A 14,529-nucleotide genomic window follows, 5' to 3' on the forward strand; every position below is an offset into this window, starting at 1 on the left:
CCTCGTATAACACCACTTCAAGAAGTCCTAATTGTAGTGATTAGCTTACTGTTTTATCCTAAGTCACTGCTTTTTGCTAACAGCTGAGTGAGCGTTTTTATTTGAAAATAAAATCTGAAAAGATTGCACGCTCACCTGCATGCTGCATGAAAACCTTGTTGTCAATTGTCAAATAGAAGTGGACATGGAGCGAGACAAATCAATACCAGAACCAAAGCAACATACATGATTTACAGAAGGCATGCAGGTTATTATTACTCCTCGGTTCCGGCACACAGCTGACCGCTTGACAACGCTAGATCAGCTAATCGTTAGTCCTTCCTCTTCGCTTATTGGTCGATTGCTTTTTAATCATGAAACTGCCGTTTGATGTCACGATGCTAATGTCTAACCATCTTAACTTCCTTGCACTACTTGTGTTGCCCTGTGGGGCAAATCCCATCCATCTGGCAGCTGCATTAAATATGCTAAAGTAAGCCATACTAAGTTTGTATTTCAGGTTTAGCCCCACAGTACTACAATGCCTCATACTGTTTCTTTCAGACTGATGGCACAATTGGTGAATGGACAGAAAACCACCAGGAGGAGAACACAAATGCCTTACAAGACATTGAACTGGTATGTGTCGTTCTTTGTTTTATTTGCCATGAAAATATGATTATGGAGGGGAAACAGTTTAGTCTGTGAATGATTTCCATGTATGTCCTTCTTTTAAAATTAAAAATGTTCAAATACACCCTGAAGGTGTGAGATAAGTAGATCCCGAAGATAAACCAGAAAAGGCAACAAAGACCAGCAGGGCCATCTTGGGGCCATTTTTGACGTTGTATTTTGCGTATTTCTCCATAAAAGGAGTGTTCAAAGTTCAAAGTTCAAAGTTCACTTTATTGTCAAAGTTTCCACATGTGTTATGCATACAGAAAATTCGAAATGCCGTTTCTTGCAGTCCCACAGTGTAATATAGACATGACATATAACATATAATAGAATAAAATAGAATAAAATAGGAAAAAAAAAGTTAAGAACATAAGGGCCTAGATAAAGGATTAAAGTGACTGGTGCTGGATGAGGGAAGGGTGTGTGAGGGGGGTTTATGTTCGTAGCAGCAGAGAATAAAATTAAAATAAATAAATAAAAAAAAGTGACTGGTGCTGGATGAGGGAAGGGGTGTGAGGGGGAGTAGATGTCCTGGTATGTTCCATTTGAGGCAGTGGGGAAAGGTGGGTGAGGGGGAGGGTAGAGAGGTCAGGGGAGAGATGGCAGAGATGGCAGGGGGGGAGAGAGGGGGAGCGAGAGGAGAGAGGGAGGGAGAGAGTTCAGCATCCTGACCGCCTGGTGGAAGAAGCTGTTCATCAGCCGGGTAGAGCTCGAACGGAGACTGCGGAACCTTCTCCCTGAAGGCAGGAGGCTGAAGAGGCAGTTGGAGGGGTGGGTGGGGTCACCCGCAATGCCGAGTGCTTTGCGGGTGAGGCGGGTGTTGTAAATGTCCTGTAGTGTAGGGAGTGAGACTCCGATGATCCTCTGGGCAGAGTTCACAATGCGCTGCAGGTTGGAGGCGGTGCAGCTTCCGAACCACAGCGTGATGCAGCTGCTGAGGATGCTCTCAGTGGCGCCTCGGTAGAATGAGAGCATGATGGGGGGGGGGGCTCCTGCTCGCTTGAGCTTCCTGATGAAGTACAGGCGTTGCTGGGCCTTCTTTGCCAGTGCAGTGGTGTTGCTGAGTGGTGAGTGCTGAGTGGTGTTGTTGGTGAGTGAGAGCTGTTTGTGAGCCGCAGCACAGAGGAAGCTGCTTTACAACCAGCCGGTAGAAAGGGAAACTACGGGGCGAAAAAAGCGTGGAGAGCAACCATATTTCCACATCTTTTTAGGTGACTTAAGGATTCATGTTAACCAAACCATAGTTGCTGATTGTTGGAAGAATGGAAACACGAACGAAAACATACCTGTTTACTTTTATTTTGTTTCTGGCTGTTTTGAAATTAAACAATTAGGCTATTCTTCTGTGTAAGAGATGCAATTTGGATTCAGAAGGCGTCTGGTTGTATATTTGTGTCAGAATGTTTTGTTTATTGACATTTAATGAGTTAATTTAGTTTATTTATCAGACTCGTTGCTCAGGCGCAATGCATCATGCTACATGTAGGCACAGCTGGCACGGCCCCTCAAGCAGGGGAAATCTCCTTGCTCGGTCAACATAGCACGCAATGGGAAATTTACTCATTTCTAAGACTATATTTACCATTAGCACATATTGGATATCCACATAAAAGGTGGCAAAAACTGGCATCTTCAACCTGCAACTGGCCCAATTTGCTGCCCCCAACTTCAAAACGACCTCCCGCATGCCCTTGCCTAAACACACCTTAATTTATTCCACCACGTTGTTCCCCACCATCGTAACATGCTTTGAGAGGCTGGTGCTGGCTCATTTCAAAATTTGTCAACAAACTCAATGATTTGGGCATCGAGATCTCCTCCTGCAACTGGATACAGGACTTTGCAACCAACAGACCACACCTCCTCAACCTGAAAACTGGCATCCCACAGGGCTGCATCCTCTCTTCTAGTCCCTTTTCACCTTTGTCTGCACATAATTCTAATACCATTATCAATTATATTATTATATGTTATGTTTGTAGATTACACAAAGGTGGTTGGTCTCATCAACAATGATAAATTGGTCTACAGCCAGTAGCTCCATCACCTGGTGGTTTCGTAAGCTGACAAGGCAACCTGCCGTCACCACCAAGAAGACTAAAGACCTTATCGCCGACTTCAGGAAGAGCATAGGTGGCACATACACCCTGTAGAATAGTCTAATTAAAATATCAAGGAAGGTGGTGCATAGGAAAATAGCAGTTGCCAGAGGATAATGTTTATTTACACAGCTCTCCATTACATGTGTACCTCCAGGCAAAATAACAAATAAATACAAGAAAAATAACTCGTGTCACCTCTCCTCCTTCCATGAGCAAAAATCTAACTGTACAATATAGGTTGTCCAGTTCACACCTAGACTGCTTCAGGCTATGCCACAGGGAAATACCTGACATTCTTGAACTAATTCACGAGCTCATTTACATTACCAAATTGCTCTCTGCAGGGTAAGTATTCCTGAGACATGATTGTAATTTCACAAACAAGGACCAAGCCAACAATGATATGAGTTTCGAGAGGTTTATTGCGAGAGGGATAAAGGGGTCAAGGTAGAGGGATGAAGGGATGTAGGGGTTGAGGTAGAGGGATGAAGGGGTTGAGGTAGAGGGGTGAAAGGATGTAGGGTTGGGGTCAAGGTAGAGGGATGAAGGGATGTAGGGGTAGAGGGATGAAGGGGTTGAGGTAGAGGGGTGAAAGGATGTAGGGGTAGAGGGATGAAGGGGTTGAGGTAGAGGGATGAAGGGGTTGAGGTAGAGGGATGAAGGGATGTATGGTATGGGGTAGAGGTAAAGAGATGAAGGGGTCAAGGTAGAGGGATGAAGGGATGTAGGGTAGGGGTTGAGGTAGAGGGATGAAGGGGTTGAGGTAGAGGGGTGAAAGGATGTAGGGGTAGAGGGATGAAGGGGTTGAGGTAGAGGGATGAAGGGGTTGAGGTAGAGGGATGAAGGGGTTGAGGTAGAGGGATGAAGGGGTTGAGGTAGAGGGATGAAGGGATGTATGGTATGGGGTAGAGGTAAAGAGATGAAGGGGTCAAGGTAGAGGGTTGAAATGATGTTGAGGTAGAGGGATGAAGGGATGGAGGGTAGGGGTTGAGGTAGCGGAATGAAGGGGTCTAGGTAGAGGGGTGAAAGAATGTAGGGTATGCGTCGAGGTAGAGGGTTATAGGTAGAGGTAGTAGCGATACTTTTGGGGAACGTGAGGTCTTTGGCTAATAAGACGGACGAGCTCGGCGCGCTGGTAAAGACCGAGAGGGACTTCCGCGAGTGCACCGTCATGTGTTTCACGGAGACATGGCTGTACGCTGATTTCCCGGACCACAGTGCGTCGGTGCCCGGTTCAGGACTGTTCGGGTGGACAGAGATGTTCTTCAGAGCAGCAAGAAGAGAGGAGGCGGGATTGCAGTGTATGTGAACGAGAGGTGGTGCAATCCCGACCATGTGTGTGTTAAGGAACGCTTCTGTAGCCCGGACATTGAACTGTTAGCCGTGGGGATGCGTCCATACTATTTGCCGAGGGAGTTCACGTCCGCCATTGTTGTCACTGTGTACATCCCCCCCATCACCGGCTTCAAGGTTGGAGGGAGAGAACCAGGGGGCTCCCTGGAGAGGGCCAACAAGCTAAACTGTCACTTCAATAGGTTTAGCTCACAGCCCTCATCTGTCTCCTCCACACACCACACCTCCCAAACACCTCCCCCTCTGTCCCCCCTGGTGAGCTGCATGGACTCAGAGCCCTCCACTTCTAAGGGCTCTGCCACCCCAACACTATGACCCCCCTCTCTGTGACAACTGGCCAGGTGAGAAGACAGCTGGAGCGACTCCACCAAGGCAAGGCTCCGGGACCTGATGGCATCAGCCCCAGGGTCCTGAAGACCTGCGCCATCCAGCTGTCTAATGTCCTGCAACACCTCTTCAACCTGAGCCTGAAGCAGGACGAAGTCCCAGTGCTGTGGAAGACGTCGTGCCTGGTTCCTGTACCGAAGAAGACGACACCATCTGGCCTCAATGACTACCGACCAGTTGCCCTTACATCCCATGTGATGAAGGTGATGGAGAGGCTGGTCTTGGCCCACCTCCGACCGCAGGTGAAATCCTCATTGGACCCTCTGCAATTTGCATACCAGCCCTGTGTGGGGGTGGACAACCCCATCATCTACCTGCTGCAACGAGCTCAGTCGCACCTGGATGGATCCGGTGGCTCTGTGAGAATCACTTTCTTTATAATAAATCAATTTTCTACAGCGCTTTTCAAGATACCCAAATATGCTTTACAGGGCTGAGACAAATAGAACAAACAAACAAACACAAAAAACTAAAAAAAGAACTGGAGAGGTTGCGCTGAATGGGTCATGGAGGGGAGGGTAGGGTGCAGGGGTTAGCAGGTGAAGGCGAGGTTGAAGAGGTGGGTTTTGAGGGCTTGTTTGAATGATTGTAGGGAGGGAGCCTCACGGATGTGGATGGGGAGGGCATTCCAGAGGGGAGGTGCAGCGGCTGAGAAGGCCTTGTCACCCCTGAGGCAACGGGTTGGGGCGTGGAGAGGGAGGAGGTCTGACTGGTAGGGAGGGTCCAGGTTTTTTAGGGCTTTGTAGGTGGTGAGTAGTATTTTGAAGTCTATTCTGTATTTGACCGGGAGCCAGTGGAGGTTGTGAAGGAACGGGGTGATGTGATCATAGCGGCTGGGGGGAAGTGAGCAGTCGAGCGGCGGAGTTCTGAACATATTGGAGTTTATTGATGATTTTGTTGGGAGAACCGTAGAGGATGCTGTTGCAGTAGTCGAGTCTGGAGGTTATGAGGGCATGGATGAGAATTTCGGTGGTGGCAGAGGACAGGGAGGGTCAGAGGCGTGCAATGTTCCTGAGGTGAAAGAAGGCAGTTTTGGTGATGTGGTTGGCGTGGGGTAGAAAAGAGGGTGGGGTCGAGGATGATACTTTGATTTCTCCAGTGCATTCAACACCATCCAACCAGTGCTGCTGAGTGAGAAGCTGCGGGTGGTGGGGGTGAATGCGTCCACCGTCTCCTGGATCACTGACTACCTCACAGGCAGACCACAGTTTGTCCCACTGGGCAGTGTGCTGTCTGATACGGTGCTCAGTGATATTGGAGCCCCACAGGGAACTGTTCTGTCGCCCTTCCTGTTCACCTTGTACACCACTGACTTCCAGTACAACTCTGTGTCATGCCATCTGCAGAAGTTCTCTGATGACTCTGCAGTGGTCGGGTGTATAAGGGACGGATGGGAGGAGTACAGGGCAGTAGTGGATGACTTTGTAGAGTGGGCCGGTAGAAATCACCTGCGTCTGAACGTGGCCAAGACCAGAGAGATGGTGGTCGACTTCAGGAGGAAGACGACGACTCCACAACCGGTGAAAGTTCCGGGTGAGGATGTGGACATGGTGGAGGAGTACAAGTACCTGGGTGTCTCCATCGACAGCAGACTGAACTGGAAGAACAACATCAACGCTGTGTACAAGAAGGGGATGAGTCAACTCTTTTGCTTGAGGAAACTTCGTTCCTTCAACGTGTGTAGCAAGATGCTGGAGATGTTCTACCAGTCTGTTGTGGCCAGTGCACTGTACATGAACAAACTGGTTAAGAAGGCCGGCTCCATCATTGGCTGCAAACAAGACAATCTGGAAGAGGTGGTGGAGAGGACACTGAAGAAACTATTATCCATATTGGATAACCCGGACCACCCTCTCCACCAGTAATGGTAAACATTATTGTGTATTTGAATGACATAACCTGACAGGAAGTAAACACAGACCCAAGTTGTTGCTGAGCAGTTCAGTTCAGTGTAAACAGTGAAGCTCACTGGCTGTTTCTTTCTTTCAGTATTGATCAAAGGACAAGGATTTCAACATACCTCATGTTGCACTTAAAGTTATATTTGACTCCTCCCCTTTTCTTTGTTGATCCGAAAAATGATCCGAAACGTGACTCAAGAACCGTGATCCGAACCGTGAGGTTTGTGACCCGTTGCACCCCTATCTATAATAGACACGTTTTATCTGTTATTTTAAACCTATGCACAAACTGAAATGTATAAACCACGATTAGCCGAGTTGCGTAATGAAACTCTTTCTTGGTGGGTAAAAATCTTGCGACCTCAGCTATCAGTGAACACACTGCAAAAGTATTGGTTTGATAAACTTCTCATCTCTAAACCCTTTCTCTGCTTGTGTGCAGCTTCAGATGGGTTGGTCAGGCTAGCTGTTTCTCCCTTCTTGCATTCTTTATGCTGTATACAGTTCCAGGTTTTGCTATGTCATCCAGGACTGAGATCTTAAAGATTATGTTTTATTTTATTATTTTTCTTTTGTAATTCATTATGCTCTGAGAGAGGAGCTAAACCCTCCATGTGGGATTCATGTATACTGTTGCCTTATTTTCATTGACAGGATGAAACGCAGGCTTCAAATGAATCTCCTCCATTCTTCAGGACCGCCCCTCTCCAGGATCAGACCAAGCCGTCTAAGGAGAAGGAGCATAGCAGGAAGCCATCAGCTCGGCGGTTGCAGCCCCGTTCCAGCTTGCTCTTCACTGGCCCCACCTGGCTGCTCCAGGAGTGCCTCCACAAGTCGCTCAAAGCCCTCCCCACCACCCACCAGCCCTCACCAGTCTCTGCCTATCACACATGCTCTGGTGCAAGCCACCACGCTTCGCTAAATGCTCTCCATCACACCTGCCAGAGTTCCCTTCAACTCTCTAAATCTGAACACCAGAACCACCCCCACTACGCTCATCACTTCCACCACCATGCTGCCCATCACAGCCAGCCCAGTTCAGGACACCACACCTGTCCAGGCTTCCTACACCGCCCGGACTCCTCCAGCTCTGCAAAGCCAGAGGCATCTGTCAAACTCGCTTCCAGATCCAGCTCCTATGAGAAGTCCACCTACTTGTCAAAGTCTGCGTCCTCTTCCAAGGCAGCCTCTCCCATGCAATCCCGTCATCCATCACCCCATCTCTCGCCATGTCCCTCCCCCTGCCCCTCTCTCATCACACCTACTGCTCCACCCTGGAGTCTTGACCGTCCCTGCTCACCTGCCCTCACCCAGAATGTCATCACAACAAACATGAACCGGCTGTCTGCAGACTTCACACAACAGCAAAGAGGTACATAAATGGTGTGTCTGTGAGTGTGTCTGTGTTTGGCTGTGGGTGTTGACTCCCTGTGCATAAATACTTCTCATGTATGCCTCAACATAAGATACAATTATTTGGGCAAAATTGTAATTTCCTTCCAATAACAACATTACTTATGGGATGGTATTGAAAGGACAATTACATAAACATATACATATTTTCCTCTTATCTGTAATGCTATTTAGCAGTCTAAATTGTTTTGGTTTGAGTTGCCTAGTTTTGCAGATACCTGGCTATCTGCGTACTCTCACAAAGATAATGGGAGTATATGGCACTGGGCTTGTGATGTTAAAAATCCCGAAAATATACCGTACATATATACCGGACTAAAAACGTATTTTCTCCCTGGTTACGTTTGTGTTTGACTTATTACAAATACGTTTCTAATTAACATTTTAACACTTTAGTTTTTTTTCTCCTCTCCACCACCGCCTCTCATTCTCCCTATTACGCGGTCAGAATACCACCACAACACGCCGCCTGTCTCCGGCAGAAACGCGCTCAACGAGGAACATTACGCGGCTACAACACCTCCACAAAGGCCCGCGTATAAAATCCGGGTTAGGTTTGGGTGGGGATGTGGCTTCCTAGTGGAAGTTATGGTTAGGTTTAGGGCAGGGTTAATTAGATGGATGCAAATCAATAAAATATACCTCATAACACCCCGCCACGAGGCATATCACCCGGTCATAATATCTCCAGAATGTCCCCCGGGTGAAATCCGGGACTTGGTTTTATGGTTCCGAGTGGCGGCGCTCACCCGTTGGCGCCGGATGCGAGGTCTCCAGAAACCTGCAGAAAGCTGCAGGTCTGCTGAGACCCTCAGTTCATTTAAATCAAGATTGAAGACTTTTCTGTTTGCTGCTGCCTTTAATTGAACCACATTCAATTCATATATTAATCAATTTCCTGCATTTCTGCATTTTACTACTGCATTTTATTTCTTGTACTGTTTTTTAATGTTTTAATGAATGTTCTTAATTGTTTTTAAATCTCCTTTTCTTTTGCCTTATGTTTTGATGCTTTTAATGGTTTTATGTGAAGCACTTTGAATTACCTTGTTGTTGAAATGTGCTATACAAATAAACTTGCCTTGCCTTGCCTTGCCTCCAGCCGCCCCCGCCGCGAGGCACCCGGTCGTCAGGTCTGTCAGCCCTCGGAACAGGCCGTGGGGCAACAACTCGTGGGTGGCGGGGCAGAGGCGAGGCAGATCACAGAAACATCATAAAGACCAGAGTATGACAAAGATATGTTGATGAGAAACGTATTTGTACGTCAAACACAAACGTAATCAGGGAGAAAATACGTTCATGGTAAAACGTATTTGAGAATGCATTTTAGTTTTGGGGGAACATCATTTTTAGGAGACAGGACTGCACCATGAGACCACCATTACATTACCATTACACCCCTGGGGGTGCGCGCACCACAGTTTGGGAATCCCTGCTCGAAATGATTGAGTGTGCTGATTTTCTTCGGTCTCAACCCTCAATTGAAGGTCCTTAAGCTGTTCTGTGAATGTGACTGCCTCAACATCCTCATACTCATCAGACTGTTGTTGTTCCTCATCAGACAGCTCTAGATACATGGATTCCATCAGGCTGCTTTATTGCTGATGTCACTTTTATTTTGTCTAGTCGTGGCGTGAAGGTGGGATGAGGGGGTGTATTTTCTTCATGTGTACTGCTATCCATGGCTGCCCTCTGCTGGCTTGTGGTAGACATTTGTGCGTGCAGCAATAGTCATGCAGGCAGGGAGGATGTATGCAATGTAGTGTTGACTGTATCAGCTATGTGTTGGTAATGAAAACTTAGCCACCAGCTGCCCCCTGCATATACTTTTAAGCAGTGTATGACATTTACCTAAACCTCCTAAAGGTTTCAATTATTCATTAGACCACAACACAACTTCACTCCACAAGTGACACATGGAAACAAAAGAGACACTGTTTCCTGCGTATACCAGCATATATTATTATAACTCAAATCAAACTTTGTCCTTTGTTCAATAAGCTGTAGAACCAACGCAATCTCAACACAGTCCTGTCAGATGATGGGTCTCGTCTAGCATTAGCCCAATGTTTTCACAACATAGAAACCACAAAGTTTGGTTAAAGTTCTTGGTTCAAGGGTCACCTGGACATCATGCTTGCCAAGGCCACTCAAAGCCGACGGCCTCCCTTGTCTGCGCGCTCCATGCTCCCGTATTGCGCTTTACAAATGTCCCATTTAGTGCTCAAGAGGGACATGAAAAGAGTAACAACAATAATAAAAGTCCAAGTTCATATAGTGTCTTTACATACCAGGCCACTGATAACGCTAACAAGTACAGAACATTACATGTGGGAAAGAAAATAACACACAAAGGATCCCAATCCCAACTGCAGTACAAAAAGATTGGACTCAAGTGACCATTACAATCTATACACTATATAAGTTACAACACCTTATAAAGGAAGCAGAAATCATCAAGAAGTGTGCGGCTATATTGTAGAAAACTGACTATTCAGCATTTAGAATGTATTCTGTCTGGTCTAGAATAAGATTCTCTCTTCAGTTGAGAAGATAAAGTCCACTATCCGAGAACAGACACTATCCATTGTTGTATGTAGTGATTGTTTGTACACTGTAAACATTATCGTGTCTCTTCCAGGGTCCACCCTGTCCCAGCTGTCAGACAGTGGCCAGACTCTGAGTGAGGACAGCGGGGTGGATATCGCTGAGGCAGGAGGCCTCAGTAAGCATGGCAGCCCTCGACCCAGCAAGAACCAGCAGGGCACTCTGGAACAGCCAGGGACCCATGCACTTCTTCCAGGGACCAGACAAGTGAGGGCTTCATATTGTCATAAATAACCACTTCACCATTTCATTCAACCCACTCATCCAATCAAATAATCAACAGATGAACTGATGAGCAGAAAAAAAGGTACAAACTCAAAGAAATGGGAGCAGATTATAAAAGAGATGCATGGCACAGATGTCCCTAACACCCAGTATGAGTAGTTACGTAGAGCGTCTACTCTATACCTTACTGCTGCCTATTTTAAGTTTCTCACCATTTTTGACTAACACTGCCAAGTCCTCACCCAGGGAACTTACCGTAAGCTCCTCTGGTGGAGTCAGTCGTCACTTCTGTATCACACATTCAGGGACAGGGCAAGAGGGTTAAACTAGTCTAAAAACCAGAGTACTTAGTTTGGTTTCAGACACTTACAAATGGTAAGGCCGTGGTTTTATTAAAGTCACAACATCACATACAACAATTTCACTTCAATGAAACGGTCTGAGTGCTACAACAGCTAATGCTGACACTCCTGCTGTTAACAGGCTCTCCATCAGCTCTCGCTGTGAGGGTCTTCTAGTCCCCGTAAGGGCGTAAGACCTTGAAGCCTATTCGTCTTGTTAAAGAAGTATGATCAGACCCTACGCTGGAAGTCGCTTTCTCTCTCAGCTCTGCCGGCTCCTCTTGTGGTGGTCTGAGGCTGGCACCTCTCTCAGGTTCATGCCTCACTCACACATGAGTCCTCCTGCTTCTGGGTCAGACACAGAATGTAACTAGTTTGATCCTGTACAGGGAGGATTATATAAGTTATGAGTGGCTATTTTATATGCCGTTTATAGGTTTCATCACTCCTATCATGAAATAAAACAGGTTATATGTTTCAACGGTTATACTTTTATATCAAACAGGTTACAGGTTATAATAGTTATACTTTTTTCTACGATCTTTCTACAAAATAAATAAATCCTCTAAATGAAGCATTGGGCTGAAGTCTGAGATGAAGAGAGAGAATATCAATATCCACTATGATGAGCTCTTTTAGTGTCTGAACTTAAAGCTGTGGTGGGTATGTTGCAACAGTTAAAAGAACATGGCAGTGACACAAGCCCTGTCAACACCTCCATCCTGCTGAGCAGACATACGGCATGTACAGTCTCAGCATGTTTGTACTGTAGTGTAGTGTATTCACAAAACAAAGTGTACCCAAACCAAATATACACTAACTGAAGTTTAACTGGCAGTGATATTCTAAAGTGGCAGATGATGGACTTCTGACGTTGCACATATTGTATCAGTTTGTGTTTGTATAGTGTTTTTATTTTAACTGACAGTACTGTAAGTGATGAGTATGTAATATGAAGTTGGACACAGTTATAGACTTGAGTAATTCTGTCCAGCTGTGTTATGTTGTGCCAAAGCCACTTCTCTCCTCTCTGCACTTCAGTGAAACTCTATCATCTTAGTGCACAAACACTGAAGCATCCACCACGTAGACAGGCAAAGGCAGCAAATGTAACACGTTTGCTGCTTTCCTGAAGGGTTGGCAAGCAGTAACACAGCGCTCATATATTTACACTCCTCAGCCTCAGATTCCCTCCTCTCCAGCTTCAACGCCCACATGAATAGAATCCCCTCTACCCTATCATTTCATACCCTTCAGATGTCCCCACCGTGTTTCTGCCTGTCACCTGACCTTCCACAGCTGTGCACCTGCACCTTATTACCTGATTAGCCTCTTGGTATATAGCATACTAGCTCCTTTTCACTGGCTTCTAGCTACATCAGCTTTGCGCCTCTTCATTCTGTTTGTATGTGCATAATACGCTTAGAATTACAATGCCTTGAGGATCCAATCGCTTGGCTTCTGTGTAAAATGAATAGTGGCAAACTTTGCTTTGTAGCATGTACATGTTGGTGTCACTGGGCCAAATGAAGATGAAGTCAGCTCATTCCAACATTCACTCTTTCTGGACAAAGTAACAATTCTGTCAATTTGTTCAAACCAACATTTCTATTGACAGCAGCTGAAGACAAATATAGACTTACATCAGTTTGTATCACTGACGAGTGTCGTGGTTAAGCAGAACCTTGCATCACAATGTGGTTTTACTTTCGGCCAAACTTGTTTGTACAAAGTTTCATTAAACCACATCTCATGAACGGCCACACTCAAAGGCAGGGCCAAAGCCCGCTGCCATAGAAGGCACAATGTATTGTACAAAATGGTGATAACATCACACACTTATTTCTGGACGGTTTGTAATCAAAGGCGTTCAGTGTGATGTCGTCAGTTGTACATGTAAGGTGACGGAAGTCGTGTGAAGAATGAAGCTTAATCCTATTTTCACACCTTCATTTGTTGGATTTTCGGTTCAGCATTGTTATAAAAAGTATTGTCGGTAAATCCCTGATTCCAATTTTGACGAAAGATGATGTGTTTGCAGGTCTGATCTTTTGCAATGGTGACAATATGAGGTTCAACCGTGCTCTCTTTCTTCTGACTGCTCTTCCGTTTGTGTCCCAGCAGACTGGCTCACCGGGCCCAGTTCCCACAGCTACCTTGGTAAGAGTAGCGAAGAATGCCAACACCCTTGGCATCGCTATTGAGGGCGGAGCCAACACACGCCAACCATTGCCGCGTGTAGTCACCATTCAGGTGAGGAGATGATGCAACAGGGTTTGGCTGATTCATGGTTTGAAGCCATTGTTTTGTTCCAATGTTCAGAGTTTGAGACTGTAAATGACTTGAAACGAAAATAATGCAGAGAAAATATTCACTCCAGTGCATTTAAGGTTTTCATTCAGCTTATGATCAATAGCTTGCATTTGTTTTGCATGAAGAGGATTCTAAAGCCATCTGCAAATATAAATCATCCGCTTGATATTTCTCTCCTTCACCTTTCACCAGTGGCGGGCCGTCAGGGCCTGCAAGGTCTTCTCTGCTGGCCTAAACAGAATCACAAAGCTATTTATATATATATTTTTTAATTTTTTTAAAATTATAATTTATTTAATAATTTAATAATTGTTCTTAAGCTGAGAATCACTGGGCTAGAATACTATTTGTTGTTTGTTTCAGTTGCTGAGTTTCTGAGCTCATTCTGTTATTGTCTTAATTTAATATGACAAGAGTTAACACAACAGAGAAAATATGCATGCTAACGTAACAACATTTGTTATGGTGTGCGATCAGGCCAGGTTTTGCCTGGCTGTAGTCTTGCAGAGCCAGACCTTACTCCATAGCGCTGTGTCAGCACAACCACCATTATCATTCTGCTATAAAGGAAAAAACACTGGTTTGTATTTCTGAAAACCAATCCTGGGCAGTGCTAAGCAGGATGCGCAGAGAGCAGAAGGGGAGCAGAATGCTGTTGATGGAAGCTTTATAACCACAGGTTGCTGAGTTCTGGTCAGTTCAGAACTCATCCTCAGTCTGATGCTTGACCAAGTGTCGTGTTTATAAATCAAATGTTTGGCATCAAAATGTGTTCACGTTTCCTGGACCCTAACATGTACACCTTTAAGAATCCTTTGTTTTAATAACATTCATTTGAAATATGTCATAAATTTCAAGTACTAGCGTAACTGAACTCTTGTAATTTAACGGAACACTGATGTTGCCTGTTGGGGTGCTGAAACCCTTAACACGTCAGGTTAAAGAGGGAGCTACTAGACCTCAGGATTAATGCCTTGCCTTGTAGCGACCTTGATGAGAGAGTGCAGTCCCTTTGCTGCTTGCTCTTGCCTCTGCTTGCATTTTCTTGCATTTTCTTGCTTCAATTTGCCAGATATATCACATATATCACTCTTCAACGTTTGAGTGAAGACAAATCCAGAAAGTCGTCGAGCTATTTGGATTGTTAGCTAATGCTAACTAGCAGCTAAGCTAAAGCTAAGTAGCAGCAAGATGCCTCCCTTCTCCACGGACAACTACTACAACTTCCTG

The 14,529-nt window shown here is 45.6% G+C and overlaps 1 protein-coding gene across 1 annotated transcript in view; it reads left to right on the forward strand.

Moving 5' to 3' along the window:
- whrnb (whirlin b) overlaps positions 1–14,529 on the forward strand; it is a gene marked incomplete at its 5' end in the record, with an annotated part of 89,920 nt that overhangs the window by 65,665 nt on the left and 9,726 nt on the right. Inside the window, 4 exons of the mRNA XM_079269439.1 lie at positions 544–618; positions 7,055–7,772; positions 10,455–10,627; positions 13,111–13,239. Of these exons, the coding sequence (XP_079125565.1) occupies positions 544–618; positions 7,055–7,772; positions 10,455–10,627; positions 13,111–13,239 (1,095 nt within the window). The remainder of the gene's footprint in view (positions 1–543; positions 619–7,054; positions 7,773–10,454; positions 10,628–13,110; positions 13,240–14,529) is intronic.

The sequence above is a fragment of the Melanostigma gelatinosum genome, assembly GCF_949748355.1.
Source record: "Melanostigma gelatinosum genome assembly, chromosome: 6".
In the NCBI taxonomy this organism is placed as follows: Eukaryota; Metazoa; Chordata; class Actinopteri; order Perciformes; family Zoarcidae; genus Melanostigma; species Melanostigma gelatinosum.